Source organism: Merops nubicus, unplaced genomic scaffold (genome assembly GCF_000691845.1).
Source record: "Merops nubicus isolate BGI_N331 unplaced genomic scaffold, ASM69184v1 scaffold16496, whole genome shotgun sequence".
In the NCBI taxonomy this organism is placed as follows: Eukaryota; Metazoa; Chordata; class Aves; order Coraciiformes; family Meropidae; genus Merops; species Merops nubicus.
Window position 1 is genome coordinate 1 of NW_008613087.1, and position 27,132 is coordinate 27,132.

Genomic DNA, 27,132 nt, shown 5'->3' on the forward strand with positions numbered 1-27,132 from the left:
TTTTTTTTTCCCTTTTTTGGCCTTTCTTGGGTTTTTTTTCCTCCCAGACTGCAATGCAGAGATCTAGCCAGCAGGCAATTAAAAGAACATCAGAGTTTAAGACACTTTCCCAGTGTATTGACAGGGACCATCTATCGTGGCTATGACAGCACAAGGAGGTGCTGCAGCTGCCTAATTCAATTCAGTCACCTCAGAGTAGACAATGTCTTCATAGGAGACCAATATACAGGAGATGAAGAGGAGGAAAAGAAAAATTAACTGGGTAAAGTTCAACTAAGGGGGAGAAAATTGATATATTGATATAAATAGCTGAGCCTGGACAGGGAGTAATCATTATTGCTTCGACCAAGGAGAGCTGTTTCTCTATTGAGCTCTGGATCAGGTAGTTGTTCAGCTGATGAAAAATGGAACAATTGTTTGAAACAAGAATCTGCAGCGAGGTAAATAAAATAAGCTTAAGGCAAGCAGTATACAAAACTATGGTATAAAGAGTTTTAAGGGGAAGCCAATATTGTTTATTGCAATAAAATATATTCTGGATGCATTTCAAGCAATCATTTCCCCCAAGTACTGTGAGGAAAGTAGTAAGTCTTCTCATTTGTATGAGAACTAGATTTAAAAAAAAAAGATTTACTTTTTGAAGTACACCTATAGTGTCATGTTTTGTAATTGGATTAAAGGAAATGAGACTGATGGTGCTTCCACATCTCAGGGAGATGAGAAGCAGAGAAGACTGAGTGTGGTACTGGATTCAATAAAAAGAATAAAAACTAATAGCCACAAAAACATCTATGGGAAAATAAGGCATTGATATGCTTATACAGGAGATTTTCCTAAAGCCTCACCATTTCCTACTGAAAATATTCTTATTTTCCCCTTTAAAACCAGTGCTGAAGTTTGCTCAAGTCAATTAAAACACATCCACTTATTGCAGCCAGCTTTAGGATAGCACAAACTCGTTAAGAATACAACATACTTTATCTCATCATTTAAACACACACTCTGTGGGAGTCCTGATGATGCTTAATTATCACTTGTGTATATATATAGAAGAGCACACCTGCTTTTTATTTCTATAAAAAAAAACACAAAATGGCTTTTTTTTTTTTCTACTCATGCAGAATAAGAGTCTCATAAATCTTAAAAAATATGCTAGAAAAAGTCATGGAATAATACAGCAGCTTTGCAATTAGGAATTGTAAAAAAACTCACAAGGTTAGTGTATAAATGCTTCATGAATTGGTATCTCATGATGACCAGAAGACAAGATACTAGGCTGGGTGAGCTATTTTTCCATACACTCTGTCATTCCACATACTGAGATGATAACTGAACATCTCCTGGAGTTACATCAGCACTTCACAGAGTGGGATACAGCTGGGAATAAACATGGATAATAAACCAAATAATAACTGGGTCCTGTTTTCTCTTTTTTCCCCTCAAGATCTTGAGAACTTTGAAACGAAAACAAGAAGCACAGTGTCAGTCAGAGAAGGACAAGGAGTGGTTCTGCTCTGTGGTCCTCCACCACACCACGGAGGTATGAGGAGTAACTATGTTGTGTGCAGCCTGAGCATCAGCTGCTGTAGCTCAGGAGGAGCAGCCTATTGCTGTCCCCTGCCTGACTAGCACCAGAATTTATTTGTGCATGAAATATGTGGGTTTGCAACAAATTTGGAATCCATTTCTTTAAAAGACATTTGAGTTTGCACTTCTTAGGGGGCCCTTATTCTGCAATTACTTGGGGGACTAGAACGTGTCATCACTCTTTGGGTATTATACAAGCAAAGAAAGCATGAAGGTCTAAAAGCTGTCTCCTGACATAAGTGGTTATCTCAGCTCCTTCACCCATAGGGAAGGGCAGAAAAGCAGCCACCAGCAATCCTTTCCATATCAAACCCACTTCAGCTCTGAATGGAAGGACTATTTTGCCTTTTAGCCCTTGCTTCTTCAATGCCATCATTTGAATCTGAATTATTTCTCTTCTGCTCTTTGAATACCTGATTCTCTCCCTCCTGATAATCATAAAAGTCAGAGAAATTTAGCTTGGAAGGGACTTCTGGAGAAGTAAACTCCCTGATCAAAGGACTGATTAGATCAGGTTGACCTGATGATTTTCAGTGCTTCAGGTGAAGAATGAAAAGGAGTTTTCTGAGGAACAGACTTGAGGGTGCATTGCATCTGTTGACATTGCCTATCCCTGCTTCTTAGCTGTAGGGCTTATGCTTGAGGTCTTCCTTTCTGGTTGTGGTAAAGTCCAGGTGATGTGCAATGAAGCAGTAAAGTTTTTAGCATCACTTTTCACCTGAGACAGCCCTAAGTATGGGGTGCAATTTTCCTTTTCCCTTCTTTTCATGGGTGTATTACCACTTCCAACATCAACATTTAGAGTAATACAAAGTCTTGACCCTGTATGTACACTGTTATTTCTTCTTAACACTTTTTGTACCTACCAGAAGTGGAAGTAATTGAGATTTATTCCTCCCCTCCATCCCCTTACATTGACTCTTGCAAGTTTTCAGCCACATATATGAAAAAAACTCCTACAGAGGTATCAAAACTGCTTCAGATCTTCTGAGGTCAGAACTATGACTTCATAACAAATAACTGAGGATGATTGAAAAAGCAAATGTATATTAATACAGAGGAAATAGCTATAGAATGTTCTGGACTGAGAATCAGAAGTTCTTAGATGTCTTATCTCCTGCTTTTGGCAGCAGTAAACACACACATATATAAACAAGACTCCTACAGAGGTATCAAAACCAAGATCAAAATTGCTTCAGATCTTCTGAGGTCAGAACTATGACTTCATAAAAAATAACTGAGGATGACTGAAAAAGCAAATGTATATTAATACAGAGGAAATAGCTATAGCATGTTCTGGACTGAGAATCAGAAGTTCTTAGATGTCTTATCTCCTGCTTTTGGCAGCAGTAAACACAGATTTCTTTGTGCTAGCACCAATCTCCTCCTTCTAGCAATGTCTCCTCAATTCTTCTTAAAGAAACAGAGTTATAAGACAAATTCCCAGGGGAAGGTAAATAGTGATCTATATAGAGGATGAAGTATATCAGAGATGTACACAAACCCATCAATCAATTTAAAACCCTCAAGTCTTGAGGAGAGAGGAAATGTCAGTTCACTTAGTGTTTACAGCCATAGGAGAGAAGTGTGTAATCAAGGAGATGAAGTGAAACCTTGTCCTTAAGGGCAAAAAAAGACTCAGAAGAGTTCCTGAAATGTATCAGTGGGACAGACAGAAAGACAACATATCCATCCTTGAGTCAGCTCTATATTTTCCTCTTGCTGTAGGGTAAAATTACAATTTGACAAATAAAAATGAGTAAAAAAAAAAGCCACATTCTGAACAAATAAATAGTGAACAAGTGAGTTCACTCCAGATTAATTGAGCAGACAAAACTCTCTATGAAGAAAGCCACAGTGTTTTTTTAAGCTGCAGCTGTGAGCTGTTGACCAATAGGCCTAAAAACAAATACATTATGTGAAAGAACAAGTCTCTAGAGAACAGAAACTGAGTTTTTGTCATCCATACACACTATATATATATATTTATGACCCAAAGTTATATGCCATGGGGGTGAAGGACATGGTATGAGCTGGGGTAAGTTGTGTACTATCTCAGGATGCTTAGGAGGTTGTTTTTATTTTAAAAGATTGCATATTTGTTGTTGTTTTTAATTGAAACCCTTGCCTCTGACTCACAATACAAATCTTTGCATACAGCTTCCATTACAAGCATCCTGCACCATCCTTTATGTGTGACAGGAATTAGATATCAAGGAATTTGGAAGATATAGCATAGCAGGCAGGAAAAGAGCTGACTTTCCTATAATGGTAACATGAGTGAGGCAATGGAAGCTGAAAAACACACCCTAGGAAACAAAATTGCTCTTTGGGTTTCCTATCCAGCTCTTTGGGTTTCCTATCCAGCTTAGTAGGTACAACCTACAACCAATCCAGATTTTTTTGCTAGTATGAGCACTTATGGGGAAAGGGAGGTAAATAGCCCAGGTAGAAAACACTGACTGTGCTCTTGGAAAGAAATTATCCATGTCATTGCAAGGACAAACTTCTGTACAGCAGTTGTCTGAAGCAGCTATCATTAAAATAATTATTTTGGAGTAGGATGCTCAAGGAAACCACCTAAAAAGTCTGTATCTGTTTTTTTTCTAGCAATAGAAAAAGAGTCAGAATGGCAAGAATCTAGGAAAGCAAGGAGGTTTTATTAGTTCAAGTTTCTTCCCACATACACCAAGAATTAGGAAAAGGTAGTATGAGAGCTGAAGAAATATTTCTACTGCCTATGGAACGTGGAGAGATGTTTCACTTCTCTTTCCACCCCACCCTACAGAGACAAGACAGTGCCAAGCTAATCTAGCCTTATACCCCAAGAAAGAAAGTAATTTCCCTTAATTTCACAGGAAAGCAAGTTCTGCAGATATTATTAGGCCACTCAGGGGTTTTTCTATTATATGATGTAAGTAGTTTTCCACATTCAAAAATATTTAAAACATTTAAAGCTTCGGTTTAACCCAACTTAGTTTTCTGATGTGGTTGGTAACAGCTGAGTTACTCCTTTTGCATATAGGTTATGGCTATATATAAAATATATATTATATGACTATATATGTCTTACAGACTTCTTAACTGGGACTGCCCTAATAACCTCATTTTATTTATACAAGAGAAAAAAGTAATTTCATTCTAATAGAGGATAGGGAACATATCATGCAACTATGTGATAAATAAGGAAAAAATAAAACACAAAAGGGGTGTACCAAAAACTTCCATAGCCAATTTAGACTTTAAACTAACTCCCAAAGAACAAAAAACTTGCAGAGTTGTGTTAAAACTAGACTAAAAAAACTTAACAGCAAACAAGAGCTTGCTCTCTAGGACTATGAAGAAACATTAACACTTAGAGTGGAGATCAAACACAATAATAATAGGAAAAAAACCTGCCTTTTAAAGGCATTACTTACATCTTGAATCAAGCAATGCACTGAAAAGTTGCTACAGATAATGAATTTAAAAAAAAGGATGGCAAATAATTAGCTTTTGAAACAAAAAGCCAAGCTGCCCTGGGTTACCTCACCCAACCTAAATCCTCCCCATGTCCCCCAGCCCCTCCTTGGCTATTTAAACAGTGGCCACCCTCCAGCCTCACTTGTTATTTATGAGGCTCATTAACACACCTTATAAAGTTCAGTGTGTGGCTCATTAGTGAGGCTCTGGAGTGCCAGGGTGGGATTGGAACCTCTCCTTCTTTCCCTGAGCTGTGTCTCTTCTCCAGCTTGAGTTCTTTAGGTCAGCTGATTTTACCCCTATGTATTAATTTATTACCATATAGATAACAGATCTCATATTTACATCTAATATTTAATATAGCATATAAATAATCCATCTAGCTCCATCATATAAAGCTGGGAGGCAGGGAATAGCACAGAAGAAAGAAGTTTGAAGAAGTCTTTATTTCTGTAGCTGTCTATGAGCTTGACCTGCCTGTTATGAAGAAGCTGCTGCCTAAATGGGAATACTTGACACAAGGCTGCAGAGCAGACTGATGTTCATTTGTTTCCTTAGAAGTGAAGCCTGATCTCAGGGCTTGTTCCCTTCAAGCTGGCTCCCTGCAGAGCTTTAAGGAAGTTGCTAATCTTGTTAGGAGCAGCAGGATCACCCCTGCATTTGCATTTCCTCCTGCAGAAGAGCTGCCAAGGCTTTGAAGCCGGGCTGCTGAGTCTGTAGGCTCTTCTCTCTGCTGAAATCACTGCACCAAGGCTACATTAAAAACACAACCCACTCTTGGGGAAGGAGCCAGATCCTCAGCAGAGGGGTGGAGGAAGGTGAACGTGCCCACCCAGCAGAAGGGTGGGAAGGGATTCGCATGGGAAGCAAGCAGGGAGAGACAGCAACCTGGGTGTGGGGAGAGGAAGGGCTGAGGCAAGCAGTGCTGCCTTTTATGTAAAAAAGTCTTTGGCTTCTGCCTGGGGTTGTTTCTGCATTTCACATGAAGCAGTCAACTCGATAAAAATGCAGAAACCTGAAGGTTTGAAGAGTGTCTCCCTTTATAAAGCTGAGTGTCTCAGTCCTGGGTTTAGAGTCTCTCTGCTCCTGTTTCTCAATGCTCCTATGAATGTTTAATCCATTCCTGGCAGCTCTGGCAGGAGGGGGAGAGTCTCCTCCCTGAGACCAGCCTGTAGCAGTTCTGCAGGACGAGCAGTATTGATTTGAATTTGCTGGGGCTGAGGAGAGCACTGAGCTCTTATATTCCCTAGACCAGTCTATCAGGAGTGATGATCAGCTGCTCTTCTTCCTTAGCTGTGCCCTGGAACCAAGTGCTCCTGGCTGATGGGTTTGGGCAATCCTCTCCTGCCTGGCCAAGCTCAGGACTCACCCACCAGGCAGTGCCTGGCTGGAGGTGAGGTGGAGTCAACCTCCTTTTGGAGCCTCCTGGGATGAGAAGGGAGATGGACACCATGTAGTCACCTGCCTTGGGTTAAACCAACCCAAACCCACGCCAGGACTGCAGCACTGATAAAACAGCTCGTGCTCCAGTACACAGCAAGGTCTGTGTTGGATCCTTCCACTGAAATGCAGCAAAGGCAGCTCTGTGCTCTCCAAGAGACCTTCTCCCAGAGGCAGCAAGAGCTTTGGGATCTCTGCCTTCTGAGAGCAGCTATCTTCCAGTCCTCAGTGCCCAAATTCAGTGCTAATTGGTGCTGGGACCAACCAGCTAGACGTGTGAGCAGGAGCAGTGCTGTACCAGTTGTTGTGCCATAGCGGGATGGAATGAAAACAATATTAATTACCTGAAAGTGATTAGTGTTTTCAAAGCTTGTCTCAGAAAACACCTTGACACATAGGTGTTAAATTAAAAAAAAATGAGGGTAGAAATTACATGAATAATATTTTGTTATAAGTTTTTTGGGAACTAATCCTGGAACTTTTATAGCACTCTGAATTTTGTTTGTGGTTCAGATATCAGGGATTCTCCCTGGCTCTAAAGCTCCATCAGGTTAGCAGAATTATTTTGTCACCTAAGGATAAATCATAATTTCTCTTTATCTTTCCTTGAAACAACTCAACTTTTACTTTTTTTACTTTCAAAAGCTTGTGGAAAAAAAAAAAGCAACAAAATAAACACAAGACCACAATCTGGGGCCAAATTCTGCTTCTTTAGGGAAGGTTCCAGGCCTATGCACAAAGGGAAAAATGAAATAGAGGAAAAAAGCCCACAAAAAAATCTTTGGTGTTGCTAATGGCTATGACTCATGTGAGACCTTTTATACTGAAGCCCTTTCATAGCAGTCTCTGAAATTCAATAATTCCAAGACTGTCCTGGGTATGTTGAAGTGTGATCCCAACCAACGTTCCAAAAATCCTGTGTTTAAATGGAAAACAACAAAAAAAGTAAGCAAAAAGCAGTTGTTACTTTATTTTTTCTCCCCTAAAATAGCTGGCAGCAGCAATTTTCAAGTTCATTTAAGTTCCAATTCATTAGTAGGTTATTTTTTGTACTTTCCTTTCTATGTTTCCATGACCTCCCATTCAGCATCACCCTCACCAGCCTCTTCCCAGCTACTGATTTACTCATGGGAATGAATGTAACCCTAAAAGGGATGGAATGGGCTTTTGGCTCATTCAGTGGGCCTGCTAGACACCTGATTTAATCAAAGTGACCCAAAATTAAAATGTTTAAATAATAATAGCTTCTTTTATAACGCAACATTGGATTTTCTAGCCTATAACATCTGTGGATGTTGTCACTTAACTTTCTAAGAAAAGATGTTGTGCAAGGGAGTAGACTGATGGCATTATACCTTAGAAGAGAGAAAAAAAAGTTTTGTCCCCCAAGTTTGGTTCCTTTCTCTTGAGATTTCTTTGAAGTCCCATTGAAATCAATTAAAAAGAGGATTTTTACAGAGTTTAGTGGAGCTGAATTAGGCTCTAGGCAAGTGTGGCCTGAGGAGTGGTGATGATGAACCTGCAGTTAGAAGAGTGGTAGCGTTTATTTCCCTTATATTGGGGGGGAAAGGATTCAAACACACAAAAAAAGAGGGGCCTGCACTTAGTTAATGGGAAAATTCATCAAAAGGCCCTAAGGCAATGGTGGAGTACAGAGAGGGAGAGAGCAACAGAAACTTTGGTAGATGAAGTCAATTGGAACCCTCTGAGACATGAAATCAGGACAGACAAGGACTAACTTTCTTTTACAGATTAATTAATTCACAGATTGACCTCAGGAAGAATATCTGTGTAGCACAAAGTTGGTTTTAATAGAATTTTATTAGGATTTGTATACTCTGTCCTGCACAGAATTGAGCTGCATCACCAGGTCCTACAGCAGGAACGTGGTTTTTGATTGCATGGTTTAAAAGTCCTTCATGGGCACCTGTTTGGTCTTAAGCTGGTAGGACAGTACCATGTTAGAGTGGGTCAGTGCATCCTTCAGCCCTGGCATTGCCAGCAACAGAACTGGACCTGGGCAAGGGAACCTCCAAACTCCTCTTTCTTATCATCTCACCTTCAAAATTACCTCCAGTTCCTCATTGGAGACACTATCCAGTCATGGAAGTCTGGGCACCCAGATGCCAAGTTTTCATTAAACTTCAACCTCTCATCACCCAGATGTCAGGTTTTCATTAAACTTCAACCTCTCTTCAATTAAATAGGATTTATCCCACCAGTCTTCAGCATTTTCTTTACAGTCCCTAACATGCAGGTTGGAGAACTTGGAAAAAGTGAGTTGAAACCAGAGTTTTGTCTACACTAGTCACTTCAATCTGTTTATCCAGCCAGATTGTAGTCATCAAACTTCTTGCCAGAACATAGTCTCTGTGCAGTATGTCTCTGGAAGACCTATCAGGTCATGGTTATATCATTTATATCTAGCTACAGACTGATCCTCCCTGTGGGGAGACCCACCCAAGTCCAGATTTTCTTCTGTAAAGAAATGTTTTCATCAGGTACCTAAAAGTCTATGGGTACACAAATGGAAACCCATGGTGCTTTTCTTCTGATGTGTATGCACACGTATATACAACACACACACGTGCTGGATGACACTATTTTAGGAGCTCTTGCAACTTCTGGGCTTACTGTACCTCAGAAAAAAATAAGTTGAGCATTAAGCTGTAGCAAAACAGAACCTATTGCAGGATTTAGCCAACTGTAGGAATTGGCATTGATTGCTCCCTGGAGATGCATCATTTCTAATGAGAGTCCTAAAATGTTAGAAGATGATAACATAAAACTCCACAAAACTACTGGAGTTTGCAGACTTATTATCATCCCCTACCCATGGTGTAATGAGGAGGGTGGGGGGTGGGGGGAAAGGAATGTAAATAATCTTTTTCAAATGGGATTGTTGATGGGAGAAATGTGTAAAAATGAAGCTGTTGGCAGAACACTGTTAGCTTATGAATTATACATTTAATTAAGGAAAGCTAAACGGGTGGGTTTCGAAACTTCTGATTTACTGTGACTTATCAGAGCTGGAATTTCAGCCCTGCTCTGGGGGCTGGTGGTGCCCTGGAGCAGCCACAGCATGGGGCTGGCAGCAGGCTGGGCTGGGAGCACTGGACCCCCTCTCTGGGGCAGGGATGAGTGTGTGACAAAGCTTGGCTAAAAAACCCTTCTGAGAAAGAAGGATGTGGGATGGTAAGCTGGCATGGAGATCTGCCCTTCCAGGGTGGGCTGGCCAAAGAAAATAGTTTTAAATTGCTTAGATGATAGATATACATTATTAAGGTATGTATTGTGAAAGGAAACAAAGAAAAAATGACAGCAGTGGGTTAAGAAGTTAGGACAGGGGCCACAAATCAGATGGAAGATGAGGAGAAGGAGCAGATGTTAAACCAGCTCCAAAATATTTGCGTGCAGCTGAGCTCCCCCCTTCTTAAAAATCTGAGGATACAGGTCTGTGTTACCTGTTTCTTTTGTTTCCATATTCAGAGGGAAGAAAAGAGCTGTGACACTGTGACCAGCAATTGGCTTTCTGGCTGTTCAGAGGGAAAGCATTATAATAGAGATTATTTACTAACCCAGCTTTCTCGTGGCATTGCAGCACTGCCATTCCCACTTAAAAAAAAAGAGGCTGAGCAGGAAAATGAGAACCAGCAGGGGACAAAAACTTTTGTGACCTTCTGAAGTGGCTTGAAATGAGTTTAAACCTGAAGCAATGCTTACCTTGCCGTGGCTAATTTGTGCATCCCCAGTGGTTTACCCTGGAACTGGCTGGCTCTTTCAGCTAGTAATATTGCACTTAAGGACTAATGGGAAGTGGATTACACTGGAAAGGATGGATGATATGTACCTGATGTTTTCTAGGCTTGTCCTACACGTGGGTCTTCAACAATAACACCTTTGTGGAGGGAGATGGTCGGCGCTTTGTTTCCCAAGCAACAGGCAACCTGTACATTGCCAAAGTGGAGCCTTCAGACGTGGGCAACTACACCTGTGTGGTCACCAACACCCAAGCAGAGCAAAGGGTCCAAGGGCCACCCACTCCTCTCACTCTCCGCAGAGATGGTGAGTTCTCTGGGCATCCCTGAAAACAGCAAAACCCCACCCAGGCCATCTCCAGCTCCTGGAAAGTGATACCTCGTGGAGGTATCATGTAAAAGACTCCCAGGAAAAGGTGCAGTGGGACCTGATCCCACAGTTTCTACTGGATTGAAATGAGATTTTCAACTGTCAGGATGAGGATGATGAGTTATATGCCAAGAAAGTGGTGCTCAATATCGTGGAAAAATAGCATGAGGATGTCAAATGGTATGTTAATATTTTTCATCTTAGGGATGCCTGTTGAGTCTTAAATCTGGCAAGGCTTACTAAATTTATAATCTAGATATAACTCAACTAACAAATCTAGAAAGCTGTTTCCAAGTGAGTCACTGAGGTGAGAAGCTCACCCACACATATACAAATGCCTTGCTGGCAACACTTCCAATTCAATGTTCACAGGGAGGAATATATACCTGGGAAATCTTGACATGAAGTTTGGTTTGTAAGTTTGCTCACCTAAACTTCAATACCCTTGTCCTGTTTGCAAAGCAGGGGTGGCAATCAGTAACCAAAGTCTGTAGAGAGAGTCATGTTTCCAGGGTAAATAAAACTCCACTGTGCATTATGGAATGATTCTTCCACGAAGAGACTGTGCTGCTCTTTAACATATTCAACAAACAAAGCGAATTTATACGGCCACAGCTGAGAAGTTAATAATTTGGTACAATCTATGAGTATAAATATTTAAAATCTTTTCTATTTGCTTCCTTTTCCTCACCCTGCTTTATTCTTTTTTATTTTTTCTGACTTGTTTTCTCAGTCTATCTCCTCCCATTAGTTTTCACCTCTGGATTGAGTCCTAAAAACAGGCACCCTCTAAGGCAACGGTGCAAATTCTACGTGTAATATTAGCCAGGTGCCTCTTAAATATAAAAGAGAAATCAATAATTTTTCAGTCTAGGATCTGCCCTGAACTGATAACGGATTATTTGTGGTCTATCGGATGCTCAGCCAGATTTTCCAATGTGATCATTACATCTAACACATCAGCTTTTCTTAAGCCTGGAGCTTGGATGTTTTAAAAGGGTTTTAAGTGCTTTACAAGTCCTATAGACACAGAAAATTCCATAATTCTCCCTTGCACCCACAGTCTATTCAGTGACCTGAGAAATGGCCACTCAGTGAAGCGACCAATGTTAAAGGCCTTGCTTGCTACCACCTCTTAGCAAGAGATGCAAACCCTAAATTGTCTCTAAAACCTGAAAGCACCAATGTGACAGACGTGTAGAACTTGTATAAACTCCTGCTCTTCAACTCCCAAGCACACAGTGCTGGAGATTCCACCCAAGCTTTCAGCATTGGGCTTGAGCTCCGTGGACAACACGTGTTGATCACCACGGGTGGGACGTAAGGCTCTACTTTTCTTAATTCCAGCCTTCCTTTTACACTGAAATTCTGTTGTAGTAGGCAGGTCTGAGGCTCCACTGGAGTGTTAGCTGTTTTGATGTTCAACAGGTGTGATGGGGGAGTATGAACCAAAGATTGAAGTACGTTTTCCAGAAACAACATATGCAGCGAAGGGCTCGTCTGTTCAGCTGGAATGCTTTGCCCTTGGAAAGTAAGATCTTTTTTTTTGGCTTTTTACTAAAATGTGGGTTCTAACACTCTTCTACGCTGAGCAACCACGGTTCTAATGTGCACAGTAGAATTTCCAGTATCTTAAGGGGGCCTACAAGAAAGTTGGGGAGGGACATTTTAGGATATCGAGTAACAACAGGACTAGGGGGAATGGGGCAAAGCTGGCAGTGGGCAGATTCAGGCTGGATGTGAGGAAGAAGTTCTTCCCCAGGAGAGTGGTGAGACCCTGGCATGGGTTGCCCAGGGAGGTGGTTGAGGCCCCATCCCTGGGGGTCTTCAAGGCCAGGCTGGAGGAGGCTCTGGGCAGCCTGATCTAGTGGGAGGTGTCCCTGCTCATGGCAGAGGGGTTGGAACTGGGGGATCCTTGTGGTCCCTTCCAGCCCTGACAGATTCTGATCTGTTTTAGCAGAGGACTTTAGAGCCCTAATGGCTCAATGGTTGGACTTGATGATCTTGGAGGTCCCTTCCAACCTAAAGGATTCTATGATTCTAAGTGCAGCTCACCTGGTTGCAGCTGGAAACAACAGAGTGGGAGGAAGAAAGGGAGGGAATAGAAAACCAGAATGAGGACTATAGTCCTTGAGAGCACTTTTATCTCTGAGATGAGCCCTAACTTCAGCTCACAGCATTCCACCTAGCTGCACGTTGGCATCCGACCTGCATCAAGGCAGGAATGTTTTTCTGTGTGAGGTTGAGAATGAAATTTGGGGAAACAGGCTGTGTTTGGAGAGCACAGAGACTGTCTAGAAAGGAGCTAACAGATTCACGTGGCTCTCAGCACAGTCTTCTCCAATAAATCCACACATCTATTAAGCTTCTGATAGGGAGCCTGTATTTTTCCTGGGTTGCTTAGAGTGTTGTATTCATTTCCAGAAGCAGTAGTGCATTCAAACAGCAAGGGGTGCTCTGTATTCAAAGAGCAGATGGTTAACTAAGTGTAACCAGCCTACAAAAACTAGTCTTTCCAATGAGCATCTGTTTTCCCTGGAAAAGCTAAAATAACCTTAGATTGCTGACCTCTATTTAGTTTAAGTTTGCTTTGACAATCCGTTTTAAAGCTGTAAGCTTTTAAAGTGTTTAGAGCTTTCCCAGAGGTTAAAAGCCTGACTTGCAGACAGCACAAATTAATCAAATGTTCCTCTGGAACCTATGCTGGGAGGTAGAAAAATAAAGCAAATACAAAGTTAATAAGAGGGGAAATGGCTTTCCCTTTCAGATGAGGTTTTTATATAAACTAATCTCAGGGCTAATTTTTATTTAAGGCTGAAGAATATTTCTACAGAGCCATATTCAAAGGCATATGCATTTTGTTGGCCCAAAACAAGTACCAGACTGGAACACTCCTAAAGCTGCATTTCCTTTCCAAATACTGTCAAGCTACTTCTCTTTAAATACCTCCTTAATTGTGTGTGAGTCAGTGCAGGCTTTACATTTCAAGTTGTCATTTCATATTTCCATCTGTTACATGGAAAGCATTTAACAATGATACGTTGACTGCAGAAAAACATTTCAAAGCCAAATTAAATGATGGGGACAAAGCAGTGTTGTCTTACTGAAGGGGGAAAGATGGGTCATGTTCATGTGGCACGCAGGTTTTAGCATTTTAAGAACATCTGAAGGAGGAAAAGATGGACTGGGAGGGTGATATAGAGAATGAAATTCATCAGTGAGCACAGCACCTTCCAGGTTGTGCTTAGGAAATGGAATGGCTGAGAGGGTTAATGCAGCTTTAAAATACATTTTCTTCACATATAGAGGACTGCAGGGGAACCCAGTGCTGCCATACATCCCTGGAGGAGTTCTGCTGCTTAAATACCAAGGAGCCAAGGGCAGAAATCCATTCTTCACTTTTTTTTTTATATAATATACTGCTAACATTTATCTAGTCTAATGGATGTGTTTGAGAGAGGCTGTTTGTGAGTAAAGGCTCTTCAGATTTATTTTTTTTATACATAAATATATGTATACACACAATTCTCACTCAGAATTGTGCTGTTTTCCATCTGTTTTTCCCTTTCTGAACAGAACCCTGAACCACACTCTCCCTAACGTGTCCATCAGTGGAAAAAGCTTTAGCTCAGAGCTGGCACTTAGATGTGAATAAAGCAAGAGAAACAGATTGCAAGTGAAATACTCTTAACTTATTAGATAAGGCCAGATTTCTAAAGGTATGTAGGTGATTAGTGGTATTGTTAAAAGCTTGAAGTTTCCTACCTCCAGCTGCTTACAATTGTAGCTAGGCACATATAAATGCAGCAGTGTGGCCATCTGCACCTTTAGATGCTTAAATTCCACTAAAACTCTAGCCCCTACTATTGTCTGTTTGTGTTAAAATCAATTCAGCTCAACATTTGTTGAGCTATACCTCTGATCTGCCACAAGCACTAACGGTTATTATCTCTCTTGGATTTCAGAACTGCTTTCCCATTATCCATAATTTTCTATATTCATACTGTTAGTCCACTGGTTCAGACAATGCTGTCAGCTGCTACTACCTCTGTGCTATGAATAACAGAAATCTTTCACATCTAAGGCAGATTATAGGCAACCTGCTGTGGTTTTGGTCTCCAAAAAGTCTTAAATGAAAGTACTTTCATGGTATTTAGAGAAATAGCATCTCGTTTTCTATATAGAGCAGCAAATCACACCTATTGGACCTTGCTCAAAAAGCACTTCCACGTTTAAAAGACAAGTAGAAGAGGCCAGACTTATGGCTGGGTTTTATGATGCCTTTTTTTGACCTGGGGGAACTCAAAGCCATCTAAAAAGTCCTCCTTCAGCCAGGCTGTGGGGCACCAAGAGGGGGGAATATTCCACCCAGCTCTGTTGCAAAGCTCTGTTTTTCCATTTTGCATGAAAATACCTTGACTGACTCTCACAAAGGTTCTTCTAGCCCAGTCACAAAGTCTTGATTCTTTAGAGGAAAGTAAATATAAGGGGGCCAAAGAGTCTGTATTTATTCCTGTGAAGAGGGTTTGGAGGGATGGGTCCCAAATGGAGAAATGTGCCTTGAGCCAGCTCTTGACTCTGAGTCCTATTTTGTAGACCACAAATAGTAGAAAAAAAACCCCCAAATTTGAAAAGTAAATGAGTCCTGGATGGAATGATGGAAATGTAATTTCCATGGAAATACAACTGGGCAAAAAGGAACATAAGTAGCATGCAACAATAATGGTTGGCACAGGGAATCTAAGAAGGCAAAAACAAATGTACTTTATATTTAATTCTTTACAAGCAGGAAATCTGAAATATAAAATAGTAGCTTTACTATTTCAAATGCTTCAGCCTGTAGTGATTTAACAGAAGATTATGAGGCTTGGTGTTCAGCACTGATATTCATTGGGCTGACAGTGTTTAATAGCATGCCAGTATTAAAAGTTACATTTTGGATCAAGCTTTATTAATCATCCCACACATCTAAATTATTGCTCACCATGTCTTTGAGGGGTTTGGGTCCTGTGGAAAGAGTCACGTTGTGTTACTGTGCTTCTTCCTCTAGATTTCTTCCAAAATACATATATTCTTTTCCTGTTGCACAAATAGGAACAGTTTCTGGAATGAAAACAAGCCAAGTCGTTTCCCTGTCTGGTGCCCACATTTGTTAAACTGTGTCTACATTTTTCTTCATTCTCTTCTCAAAGATAGGGAAATAATCTGTTCAGCAGCCCTGCAGATGGGCCGTTGCCAGCTGAGGTTGTAAAGAGCATATGTGAATAATATGAAACAGGATTTTTTTTCTTTTTAACCCAGAATATTCATTTTTCATGGGAAAGACCTCACGTCTTCCTGTGAATATATTCAGGGAAGGGTTTTTCTAGAGGCTGTCAGTGTAAGGAGATAATCACCCAGCTATAAAGGGGTCCCAAATAACCATCTTTACTAAATTTATATAAAAATACCAGGCTTCACTTCATTACTTTGCTATCCTAGTATGTTACTATAAAGGGGTCCCAAATAACCATTTTTACTAAACTTATATAAAAATACCAGGCTTCACTCCTTCATTACTTTGCTATCCTAGTATGTTCTCCAGGAGTTTATGTAGGAGGCTATAAAAAGATCAATTATATTAAATTAAATTATATATGAGTGACTTCTGCCACCACAAGTGAAGTTTGCTGTTTTCAGCCCATGTTCATAAAGTTCTATCAACTAATACCTTGAGATTTGTCCTTGAAGGACTGAGCAAACAGCTCTGGAAGATCTTTCCTACAGCAGTTGGGTGGCTTGTGACCACAGGAGAATGAGGCACAATACCAGATTTGAGAGAACTTTGCTGCTTTGCTGTTTCCTGAGTAATTCATCAGGAGGATTAGGAGCTTGAGTGCTTCAATTATGCTGCTCCTCAGATCCAAATTCCTCCTTGTGTCTGCAGTTGATAGCAGCTTTTCATAGAACCATAGAATGTCTGGGCTGGAAGGGACCTCCAAGGGTCATCTAGTCCAAACCCTGCTTGTGGCAGGGGCATCTCCAACTAGATCAAGCTGCTCAGAGCTTCATCCAGCCTGATCTTGGATCTCCACAGGGATGGGGCCTCCACCATCTGTCTGGACAACCTATTCCAGGGATATTTTGAACCTCAGCTTTGTCTCATTTGTTTAACTGGGCATGGTCTTCATGACTGAAGCTGTAGATTCAGTTTTATAGCACGGGGCAAAAGATGAGGCACAGATATAATGCATCATCTGACTCCTGAGTTTCTCCTGCAAAAAAAGAGGTGGAACTTTCATCTTGGTGTGGGCTGTAACGCTGCAGACAAATTAATTTCATGTTCAGTGTGACAAGACTTGTCACCAGCCACAAAATATTTTGCATCATCTTTTCTTTCTGAGTTAATAACTTATGCTTTTGTGATTCTTCCACCTGTACGGTGGAATATAAATTAAATTAGTACTCCTAGATGTTCTGAAGGTTGCAAATAAACTGCAGATTTATGTACAAAGACATTCTCATATTTATGCTCTCTTTTCTTATTTACTCAGGTGAAAGCAAGACTTTGTCCATGAAATGTAATAAATTTTAAAAGGATGCTCATTGTTTCTTTAGAGAGTCCAAAACTTTTCATCCCCAAGCAGTTACCTGTTTTAATCTGGTTATTGGTAGTGACTGAATGAAAAATGACCCACCCAGTTGTAGAACCACCCCAAATCTGCATGGGAAGATTCTGGGCTGTGTAGCAGTGTCAGATACTGGCCATTTTTATGTTTATTTTATAAAAATTCACAAGGCTGTATTTGTTAAGCCAGGTTTTATATACATTTTCTACACTTAAAACTCAATAAATACTTCTATACTTCCTAAAGCATCAACTCATCAAATAGATAATTTGTTGCAAAAAAGCAATTTCACTAAAGTAAACATAAAGTTAAAGTTTAATGAAATTGCTTTTTTGCAACAAATTATCCATTTAAGTTTAGGTTGGGGTTTTTCTTTACCTTGACAAGTTTCATAGGCCTGTGGTAATAATAATAATAATAACAGGCTCAAGTTGCACCAGGGGAGGTTTAGATTGGATATTAGGAAGAATTTATTTACTAACAGAGTGGTCAGGCACTGGAACAGGCTGCCCAGGGAGGTGGTGGAGTCACCAGCCCTGGAGGGGCTCAAAAACCATGTAGATGTGGCACTTGGGGACATGCTTTAGTGATCATGGTGGTGTTGGGTGATGGTTGGACTTGATGACCTTAGAGGACTTTTCCAACCTCAATGATTCTATGATGAGTTGCTGTTGAGAGATTTGGTTATACAAGTATAAACTAACATCAAAAGAAGGTGGAACCAGTGAAAAAAAACCTGTCTTCTGTGAAGTATGGTGATTGAAGATGCTGGAAAGCCTGTGACAATGAGGTGTCACCAAAGTCAATGAAGAAATGCAGATCTTTTCAAGCTGCTGTCATAACCTAGGTCCTTCTGGTTGGTGGCATGTAGTTGAGCAATGGATGCTCCTGTAGTCTGATCATTTAACCTGTCCCTCAGGCTGATGAGGAGCTGCTGTCCTGCCAAGTGAATTCCCTTTGCTGATAGAACCAGGCCACTTGGTGCAAGACTCCCTGGCAGGAGAACTAAGTGCTGTTAACTATTTATTGCAATTAGGCATCTGAACAGAGCCAAGCTGATGAACCAAACTCTGGGGCTTTCCTGTCATCCTGCTGTGGTTGACATCAGAGGGAGTGCATTTCAAACACCTCTGTGTTTGGCCAAAAAAATGAAGCAAGGTTGCTGCAAAGCATCCCCAAGGATGTCATTAGAAGGATGAGGAAAACAGGACAGCGTCTTCAGCTCAAACCTGGGTAAACTTGACTTGACAAGTTGACAGAAGGAGCCTTTTCCCACAGAGCCCTGCCTCTGGCCTTGGTGTCAATGCAGACTTGCCTCATTCATTGAATAGTCAGCACTAAGAGAAAACAAATGACTAATAGACTAGGAAATATTTAGATGAAACACTTTCAGGTCGTGAAGCAGGAATGAAAGCATCTAATTGTTGTTTTCCTTCCCCCATAGGGCTGTTATTTTCCTTTTGCCATGAAAAAATCCAGGAGAGATGCCTTTAAAGTCAGTAGTTAAATGCTTCTGACATTCAATGCACTGCATGCTTCTGGGATACAGTAGCTGTTCACCCACTGTTTAACATGCACAGCATTTTAAAAGCCAGCCCTGCTCTCCTTTGTGTCCTCAACAGTCTCTATCAACCCACTGCAAGACTGCAAAATACCTCTGGCTTTTTTCCTGGCTGGAGCACAGCAATTGTGGGACAGACCTGTTCTGTGCTGCATTTCTTTTAAATAGCTAAAAGTAACTGGATTGGGAGAAATTCTGCCTGAATAATGTCATGCAAGATTTGTGGAGGGGACAACAGCTTTTAGCAGACTGACCAATGCATTGGAGAAAAACACACAAGCCTTTTAAAAGTTCCTAGTAAGGTGTAATCTTAAACAAGTTTGTATCTGAAATAGATTTTGGTCTCATAATAAAGGGCAATTAATAAAGGTGGTGGTGAAAACTACAGCTGTCCAAAAAGATTTGGAGTTTTGATGACTATAGGGGTATTGAACCAAGACTGGAAACAGGAGAATAAAATCTCAGTTGGTCTTTCCTGCTCTTTCACTGGTTAGCAATGTCTGGAATGTCCCAGTGTCTCTGATTTTGTGTTTTAGAGAGCAAGGGGAAGGGCAGCTTGGATGCTTTCTTGCCCAGCTGAACTCCCAGCAGCACGAGGAAAACATTTCCAGACTTCCAGTGTGCTCATCCTGGCTTTCAAGCTTAAATGCAGAACTAAGCACATTTATGGGATTGTTACTCATTGTTTGAGTGGTCTAGCTGTAAATTGTCCTGTACATAGCTTATTTCTGTTGATTTTATAGAATCAGAGAATGTTTTTGGGTTGAAAGAGACCCTTAAAGCTCATCCAGTCCAACCCCCCTGCAGGGAGCAGGGACATCCCCAACTAGAGCAGGTTGCTCAGAGCCTCATCCAACCTGGTCTTGAATATCTCCAGGCATCACCCACCTCTCTGGCAACCTGGGCCAGGGTCTCACTACCCACAGAGTAAAATATTTCTTCCTTATTTTATGTCTGTAGTGACTCTGTTAACACCCATCCAGCTGTTCAGTCCATGCACTTCCAGCACTTGCCCATCTCCTGAGTCCTGGCTCTTCAGGTGAACTTGTGAACATCACAACCACAGGGACTCAAAATATTAGACCTAAACATACCTTTATTAAGTAATTTGTTCATTCTGAATTTGTTTTCTTTGGCCAATAAACAAGGATTTGAACCAAGGACCTAAACAACAGCGTGAGCAGTTGTAGCCTCTGCTAAAACAGGAATAAATACTTTGTAAATCACTTTTTTGCTGCAGGCCAGAGGCCTTGGGGACTGGCAGACGAGGGCAATGTGTGCTTCTAATTTCCATGGAAGTGATATTTTCAAGTTCAGTTTGCTGTTGATGTTTGCTCAATGGAAAAGAAATCAGCATTTAGCCAAAGCCTCTGTAAAAAGGTGTTTAAAATGTAGCTGCTCATCTGGGTAGAAAAAGCAGCTTACTTGCAGAAATAGAAAACAACTGTGAAATCCAAGACTATTAATATTTCAAAGTGTGCTGGTGACATAACAGATCATGCAAGTGAGGCTTGTATGGTTTGTGATATTACCAGGAATCCAGGAAGTATTTATAGCCTCCTTCACACTTGACTGTTATTTTATTGTATAGAGTACATGGGTCCAAATATAAATGAAAATTAGAGAAAGCTACAGAATCAGGAAAAAAAGAAATCTTCTCTTTTGCTTCCACCTCCTTCCAGCCTCAGTATCTCCTGCTTTCCACTGCCTCACTCAACTATCTGCCCTCCTCTACCCTGCCTCTGATTATTTTTTATACCTAGATTTATTGGTAGTTTCAAGTCCTTTGAATTTTTGTCCAATGTTTCCTAGTTTGAGGTGTAAAAATGCCTCTAATGCTACAGGGAATTTGTTTGCTCTGAAAACCAGTCAATAATTCCATGCTTCTATGGGGCTTATTTGGGTTGCCAAAATCATTCCTTCAGTGTCATAGTGTTTAAAAAACAGATTTGAGCCCTAAAATCCAAATTGGTCTAAGAAGCACTCATGGAATAGACTGAAGACTTTATTCCACTGTTGGACTTGTGCCTCTAAATAAATTGGACAGATTATAAAATCTTAGTCTTAGAAACCTCTGTATGTCATGCTTAGAAACAGAAATTACTGATTTTTTTTAAAACATCATTACTTTGGTGAAAGCAATTTCACATTATCCTTTTTCTGCTCTCTTTTTCTCTAATGAAACATAATTATTTAGTCCTGTCCCTAGTATTAGCTGGAAGAGGTCTGATGGAAACTCCTTGACAAAGAAAACTGAGCAGAACAAAACCAAAGGAGTTCTTGAAATCCCGGATGTTCAGCAAGAGGATGAAGGGTCTTATGAGTGCATTGCAGGAAACATCCGAGGGAGAAACACTGCAAGAGGTCAATTATTTGTCTATGGTAAGCAGATTGATTCATTTCTTCATTTATTTTCTTTTTTTTCTCATGGCATGATGGTGCTCAGGTGTATTTTGTAGATTGAGTCTATTAGTCCCTTACTGAAGACACAAAATGCAGTTGAGGTTAAGCTGGTTAAAAAATATGATTGGAGGTCTGCAGTGACCTTCACTGAATTACCTCCTCAGCAAATAAAGATATTTTGCATTAAAACTCAGATTGCAAACGTGGGCTGTGCCCTGATGAAGTCGTAAAAGGTTAATACCAGGCAGAAAGAAATCCCTGCTACATTTACATGAAACACGAAGGGCAGGCAACAAGATTTACTCTCACTAGCTCAAAGCTAGGTGGAGATCAGGGAAGGATTCATGAGGTGCTGGCTCATGGGAGTATAAGATTATTTCCCCTCCTATTCTAGCTGAACTGTATTGCTCCATAAACAGAGGAGGGCAGAGCAGGGGAACCTCATTCCTCCTTCTCTAAATAGAGAAGGATATTTCTGTGGGACTGTTCCCCCTTTGCTTTACTTTTCCCTTCTGGGGATCCAAGTCCCACATGATGCTCCCTCACAGCCAAGGTGAATTATATGCTCTTTAGTCCTATTTTTAATACCCATGGAAAGCAACTTATTTTGACATGAATGAGGAGGGAGAACTTTACCTCCTAAATCTTTCAAAAGAAAAGGAAAATAAAAATGTTAAAAGTGAGAAAAAAAGTTACAGCCTAGAACTAACAGCTGCTGAGAAGACCTCCACAAGTTAGGCTTTTTAAGTAAATCTCTAATGAGGAGATGCAGGCTTTGCTGATAAGCTCCCAGTCTCCTGCAGCCATGTGTTAACATCAAGATATATGCCAGGAAGAGTCTGCTGCTGGTTTTGAATATTTAATTTATTTATTTTTTTTTTCTTTTAGGGGGTTATTTTTGTTCTCATCGCCTGCTAATTTTTGCAGAACATCAATCAAGCAGTTCCATTAAAATTAAGTTCAGTAGATTACCTGGACATGATTGATAACAGCACAGGCAATTAAAAAAATTATGATCAGTTAATACAATCTAAAACAATGTGCTTATTAAATGTGCCTTGTAAATTAATTAATAGCTGTTCAGAGTGAAATGTATAAACAGGACTCATGAAGCTTGTGCACAGGGTTTTTTAATCATATTAGGAGTGGGCTGGTGTATTATCTGCATAATTGACTTCCTCTTGCTTCATTTCTGGGCTGTGGTGGTTTCACTCCTTTGGCAGCTTGACTCTGGGAAAGAGGATTTCTTTCCTGGACACTTTCTGCTGCTCTGTGTAGGATACCTGGATTCCATGCCTCAGACTCTGCCAGCAATCAAAATGACACTTAATTAGAATCATTTTTGAGCATGGTGAGCTATAGCCCAGATACTTTCTCATTTTGGGCAGCAGCTCATGGCATTGTATTAATCTAGCATTGGGCAATCTTGAGGCAGAGGCAGAGGGGCACTACCTAGTACCTCATTTGCACGTGGCTTTGGTCTATCCCAAAATGAGGTGGGTGTTCTAGGTCTGCTATCCCCCTATCTCTTGACTACTATTCTATCTATCCTCCTGCTTTAAGCTAATTCCTCCTCCACTTGCTCCTTGAGTGTTTAAGTTGGATGTTTACAGAGCTTGGAGGCAAATTTTGCTTTTATGCAGCAACGAACTCCTGTCCATGTGCCACAAGCACTCAGAAGGTGTTATTCTAATCTGAGAAGCCCTAATTATATTGTGTAGTATTTGCCTTAAAAAATTGCAAAGAACCCATGGTTTGAACCCATGATCTCAGGTATGTGAGTAAAACAAAGGGGTAATATTTACAATCCATTATTTTTATTAGCTACTGAGTAATGATTTTGAGATTTGTAGCTCTTGGTACACAGATCCAAGCACCTGGAGAGGAAGCCTTTCAGAAAGTAGAGATATCAGGTATTTCAGAGAGCACATGCAGAATTTCAGGCATCTAAAACCACTGCTTCTGCAAATTTTGGCTATAAAAATGAACACTATCAAAACTGAACTTCCTCCTCATGAGTCGCTTGGTTTTTAACATTTTTCCAAGCTAATCCTGAAGTTTAATGCCAGGGAAGTGTGCAGAATTCATTCACCCTATAAGAAGAAGATGTTGGACAAATACTAATTAGCCTTGCTCAGTTTGTGAATGAAAGGCAGCATACCTCCAGCAAAATCCCTTTTCTCCTGCTTAAAAGGCTTTGCATGTTCTTTTCAGCACTCCCTGAGTGGGAAAAAAAAATCCAAAATGCCTTTCTGTCTCTCTATGACAGTTTAGTTTGGGAATGTAAGGCAAAAGGAAAACCAAGCCCTTCCTACAGATGGTTAAAAAATGGCCAGCCTCTCACTCCAGAGGTAAGGTTCCTGTCCTCTCCTTTCCTTTCTCACTCCTGTTTTTGTTGTTATTGTGAGTTAGTTGTTAAATTCATTTCATTGGGTGTTGCATTTTATTATTTCAAAAATTTAATTAAAGGTTAACCTCTCAAAATCAATGTAACAGCAGAAACTTTGCAGCAGGAAATTGTTTGAGCTCCTCAATTCTTGGAGTTTATCTTATAGAAAACGTATGATATTGCCAGTTTATAGCCATAGACAGACCAATTTCTTCATACTTCTTTTACAGAGCATCTAATTGCCACAAAATATGGCAATAGGCGTGGATGGGTTTGAAAATATCCATCACTGTGAAAGAAGGGTCTGTCCAGACACACAAAACACATTTGTAGAGGTAATCTGTGATTTGGGAAGCTGGTAGGACACCAGCTGACTGTTGAAGAGCATTTCAAATCTAGCAAAATGATCATCCTGTTAACTTGCACTTTTCTTCTGGTTCTGTTCTTAATCTGTAGCCTGGATGGACCTTTGGTCTCATGTAGTGTGGTCATTCTTGTGCTGTGTTAATCCTTCAACTGAATTAATCAATCAGCTACGAAAATCAGTTAATATTTGGGTTAATACTTTTCTAGCACTAGGTGGAGGAAAAACAAACTAAGAAAACCATATAAATTTATAAGGAAAAGGTGAAAAAATGAAAAAAAAACTCACTTAAAGGAAAAAGAAAGACCAAGTAGAACAGGAAGAAGTGAAATTATGGAAGTGCAAAAGAAGAGGGGACATCAAGTTGAGCTCAAACATGTAAGAAACCAAATCAAATTCTTATACAGACAGGTCTTTGAGCCCTCAGCATTTTCTCTTTCCAGGCATTATAATTATGATTCTGTGGTGGCCAAGCTTTGGCACATTCATCTTCCCATCTCCAGTTGTTGGCAACCTCGTGGAGAATGGCTTCTGTGGCAAGAGACTCTTTGCTGTGTTCACATTCTCCTGGGGCCAAGTTTTCTGTTTTATTTAGCATCTCTTCAGCATCTATTGGGCATAAAATGGCATGGCTCCTCTGTAATGCCTTTTTACTTGTCTGGAAAAAAAAATAATACTGTGATTAATTTCTGTCTAACAGAGAACAGAATAATTTCCAAACAACAGATATAATAGATAATAAATGAAATAACAAAATACAGAATCATTTCCAAAACATATGGGGCAAAACAGCACCTGCTGGGTTGCAGAACCAGCATTTGTTTGATTTAGGAGTAGTTATCTCAAGCAATTGGAGGGGGGTCCAGTCTTCCATATGATTTTTTGCTGGATTATTCCTAAACAGAACCCAACTCTAGCATCTGAGTCGTCAAAATTTACTTGGATTGGCATTTTTTTCTCAACTTGATTATTCCACTCGTTGTCACCTCTTCTTAAGTAAGATTATCTAGTTTCTCTCACTTGGAAGACAGCAGAAGTTAGAATCTGTCATTCTTCAACGGCATCATTTTGATAAAATAAAAAAAAAAAGAATAAAACACTCTGCAGACACATTTTCAGCCAAGATTTTCACAGTGATGGAAAACTTGAGGCAACAACTGCTGAATGTTATTGCTCCATGGACAAAATGGATGGTTTAGAGGTGAAAGTACAAGGAAGGGGTAATAAAATATTCAGTCTGTCACAGCACCCTGCTTGTTGGAAATATCAGAGGAAGAATACCACCCAGATGCTTCCACCTGGGGGCTGTTTCTGAGGATATTGTCTCCTCTTTGTCAGACCTTTCTCCCTCACCACCTAGATGGCCATCCTCTTATTATTCCTGCTTGTGAACACGGCGTGCTTTATTCTCCTCTTTGTCTGCAGAGCTCAAAAGAGCCAGCAGAGAATTCAGCATGTGTAGGAAACACAAGTCTTGCTGCAGAAAGGGGTTTTACATGCAAAGGATGTTGGTAAAAATAGAATCCATCCAGAGGATAGCAAACAGCCTGAAGCTACAAGGAAGTATGCAAAAGATATCTGTAGTCAGAGCCTCAAAAAAAAAAAATTAACAGTGGGTAAGTAATGTAATGTTGTTAATTAGTTTGCAGCACACCAGCCATACAACCCCAAGCTGTGCTCTCATCCAATTTCCCAGCGAAACGAGGTTGGATTGGGTCAATTCTTCCTTGGGAGATCTCCAAGTAAAAAAAACCCAGAGTGTTGGAAAGCAGATCTCCACAGCTCGACAGGCAGCACTCCCCCCTCTGCAAGCACTGCTGGGGAAATGCCCCCAGCAGCCTGTGCCACGGGCTTTTCTGGGACAATTAGGTCACAGCAAGTCCAGTTAGATACGTTTAGCAGTTCACAGATCCATTTGGGATGCTCAGAACTCTCCAGCAAAGGCTGTGCTCCACCAGTGGATGCTCCCATTTCTGCTGCAGAGGCAGCAGGGCCAGACTAAAGGAGCAGCACAGTGATAATAACAGCAATATCTGTTGTGTCAGGCTTGCATTTAGTGATGGGGAATTCCTCTTCCCTGTTGTGGCTTCCTTCCAAACTGATCTGATGGGGGGAACATATTCTCATCTGCTTCTCAGTGTTGAAATTTGCAGTGGAGCTGTTATTGTCTCTGGAGGCTAGTAAAAGTAAAATCACAAAATATTTAGCTTTAAGTTATGCTTGTAGCAGGCTTATTTCTATTTGCCCAAGCAGATCAGAGAAAACTCCTTTTAATACACCAAAAGCCAAGCTCTGGTCCAAATATACCTGCTGTGAAGTTTCCTCTATTTTAGCAGCATTGCACCAAAGAAATTTGGTGTGTATAGAAATTGAAGCCACGAGGAGCAGCATCTCCCTGTGAGCTGAACAGGGATTTCAGGATGAATTCAGAAGTTTGGGCTTTCCAGCAGAGCTTTTTCAGTGCATCACTTCTCTGTGACTTGTGAGCTGATGGCATCTGAGATGTTTCCATTATCTGAGCACCTCTATCTCCTGCGGAGCTTTTCTGGTCACTTCAGATTATCATCATCAGATTCATCTAATCAGATGAGGAGAGTAGGTCGTGCTTCACTGTGCCCCCAAGCAGGGCTGCAGGTTCTGCTTCTTGAGAGCCTTCTGGAAGATGCTCCAGGCTCCTGGGGTGGGTGAAGCATCTCCTTGGACCTGCCCTGTGGTGGCTTCTTTTGCTTCTGCTTCACAGTGAAGCAGAGCCACAGATTCACAGCTCAACAATGCCAAGAAACACGTGCCACAGCTGGAACATCTGGGCACAGCTGCCCGAGGCAACCACTCTGCAAGAACTCTTGGAGTTCTGGAGAAATTTGAAGAGCTAAGAAGTCTGAAAACAAGCTTATAGCTGAGGTACACACATTTCTGATGTATTCATCCCCAGGATTGCCAAGAAAATAACATTTCTGCTACTGAATTACAAGCAGTGTGATACCAAGAAAAAACAACCTCTGGGATGGCAAACTCCTTGGCTCTGTCAGTGTTTTCTGCTTGTTTTTTTTCTTTTGTCAGGGAAGAATCCAAATAGAAAACGGAACCCTTATCATACCTGCTCTGAATATGTCAGATTCTGGCCTCTATCAGTGTGTGGCAGAAAACAAATACGAGGCAATTTATGCCAACGCTGAGCTGCGGGTGCTAG

General features: G+C 40.7%; 1 protein-coding gene across 1 annotated transcript; it reads left to right on the forward strand.

The window, feature by feature from the left end:
* Window positions 1-1,444: 1,444 nt before the first annotated feature.
* On the forward strand, window positions 1,445-27,132 carry LOC103774379 (contactin-6-like; the record flags this gene model as incomplete). The annotated part of the gene is made up of 6 exons (XM_008941780.1): window positions 1,445-1,540; window positions 10,354-10,554; window positions 12,046-12,148; window positions 20,996-21,168; window positions 23,404-23,540; window positions 27,003-27,132. Coding segments are annotated over 6 exons (840 nt in total), but the record flags the coding sequence as incomplete, so codon positions are not given.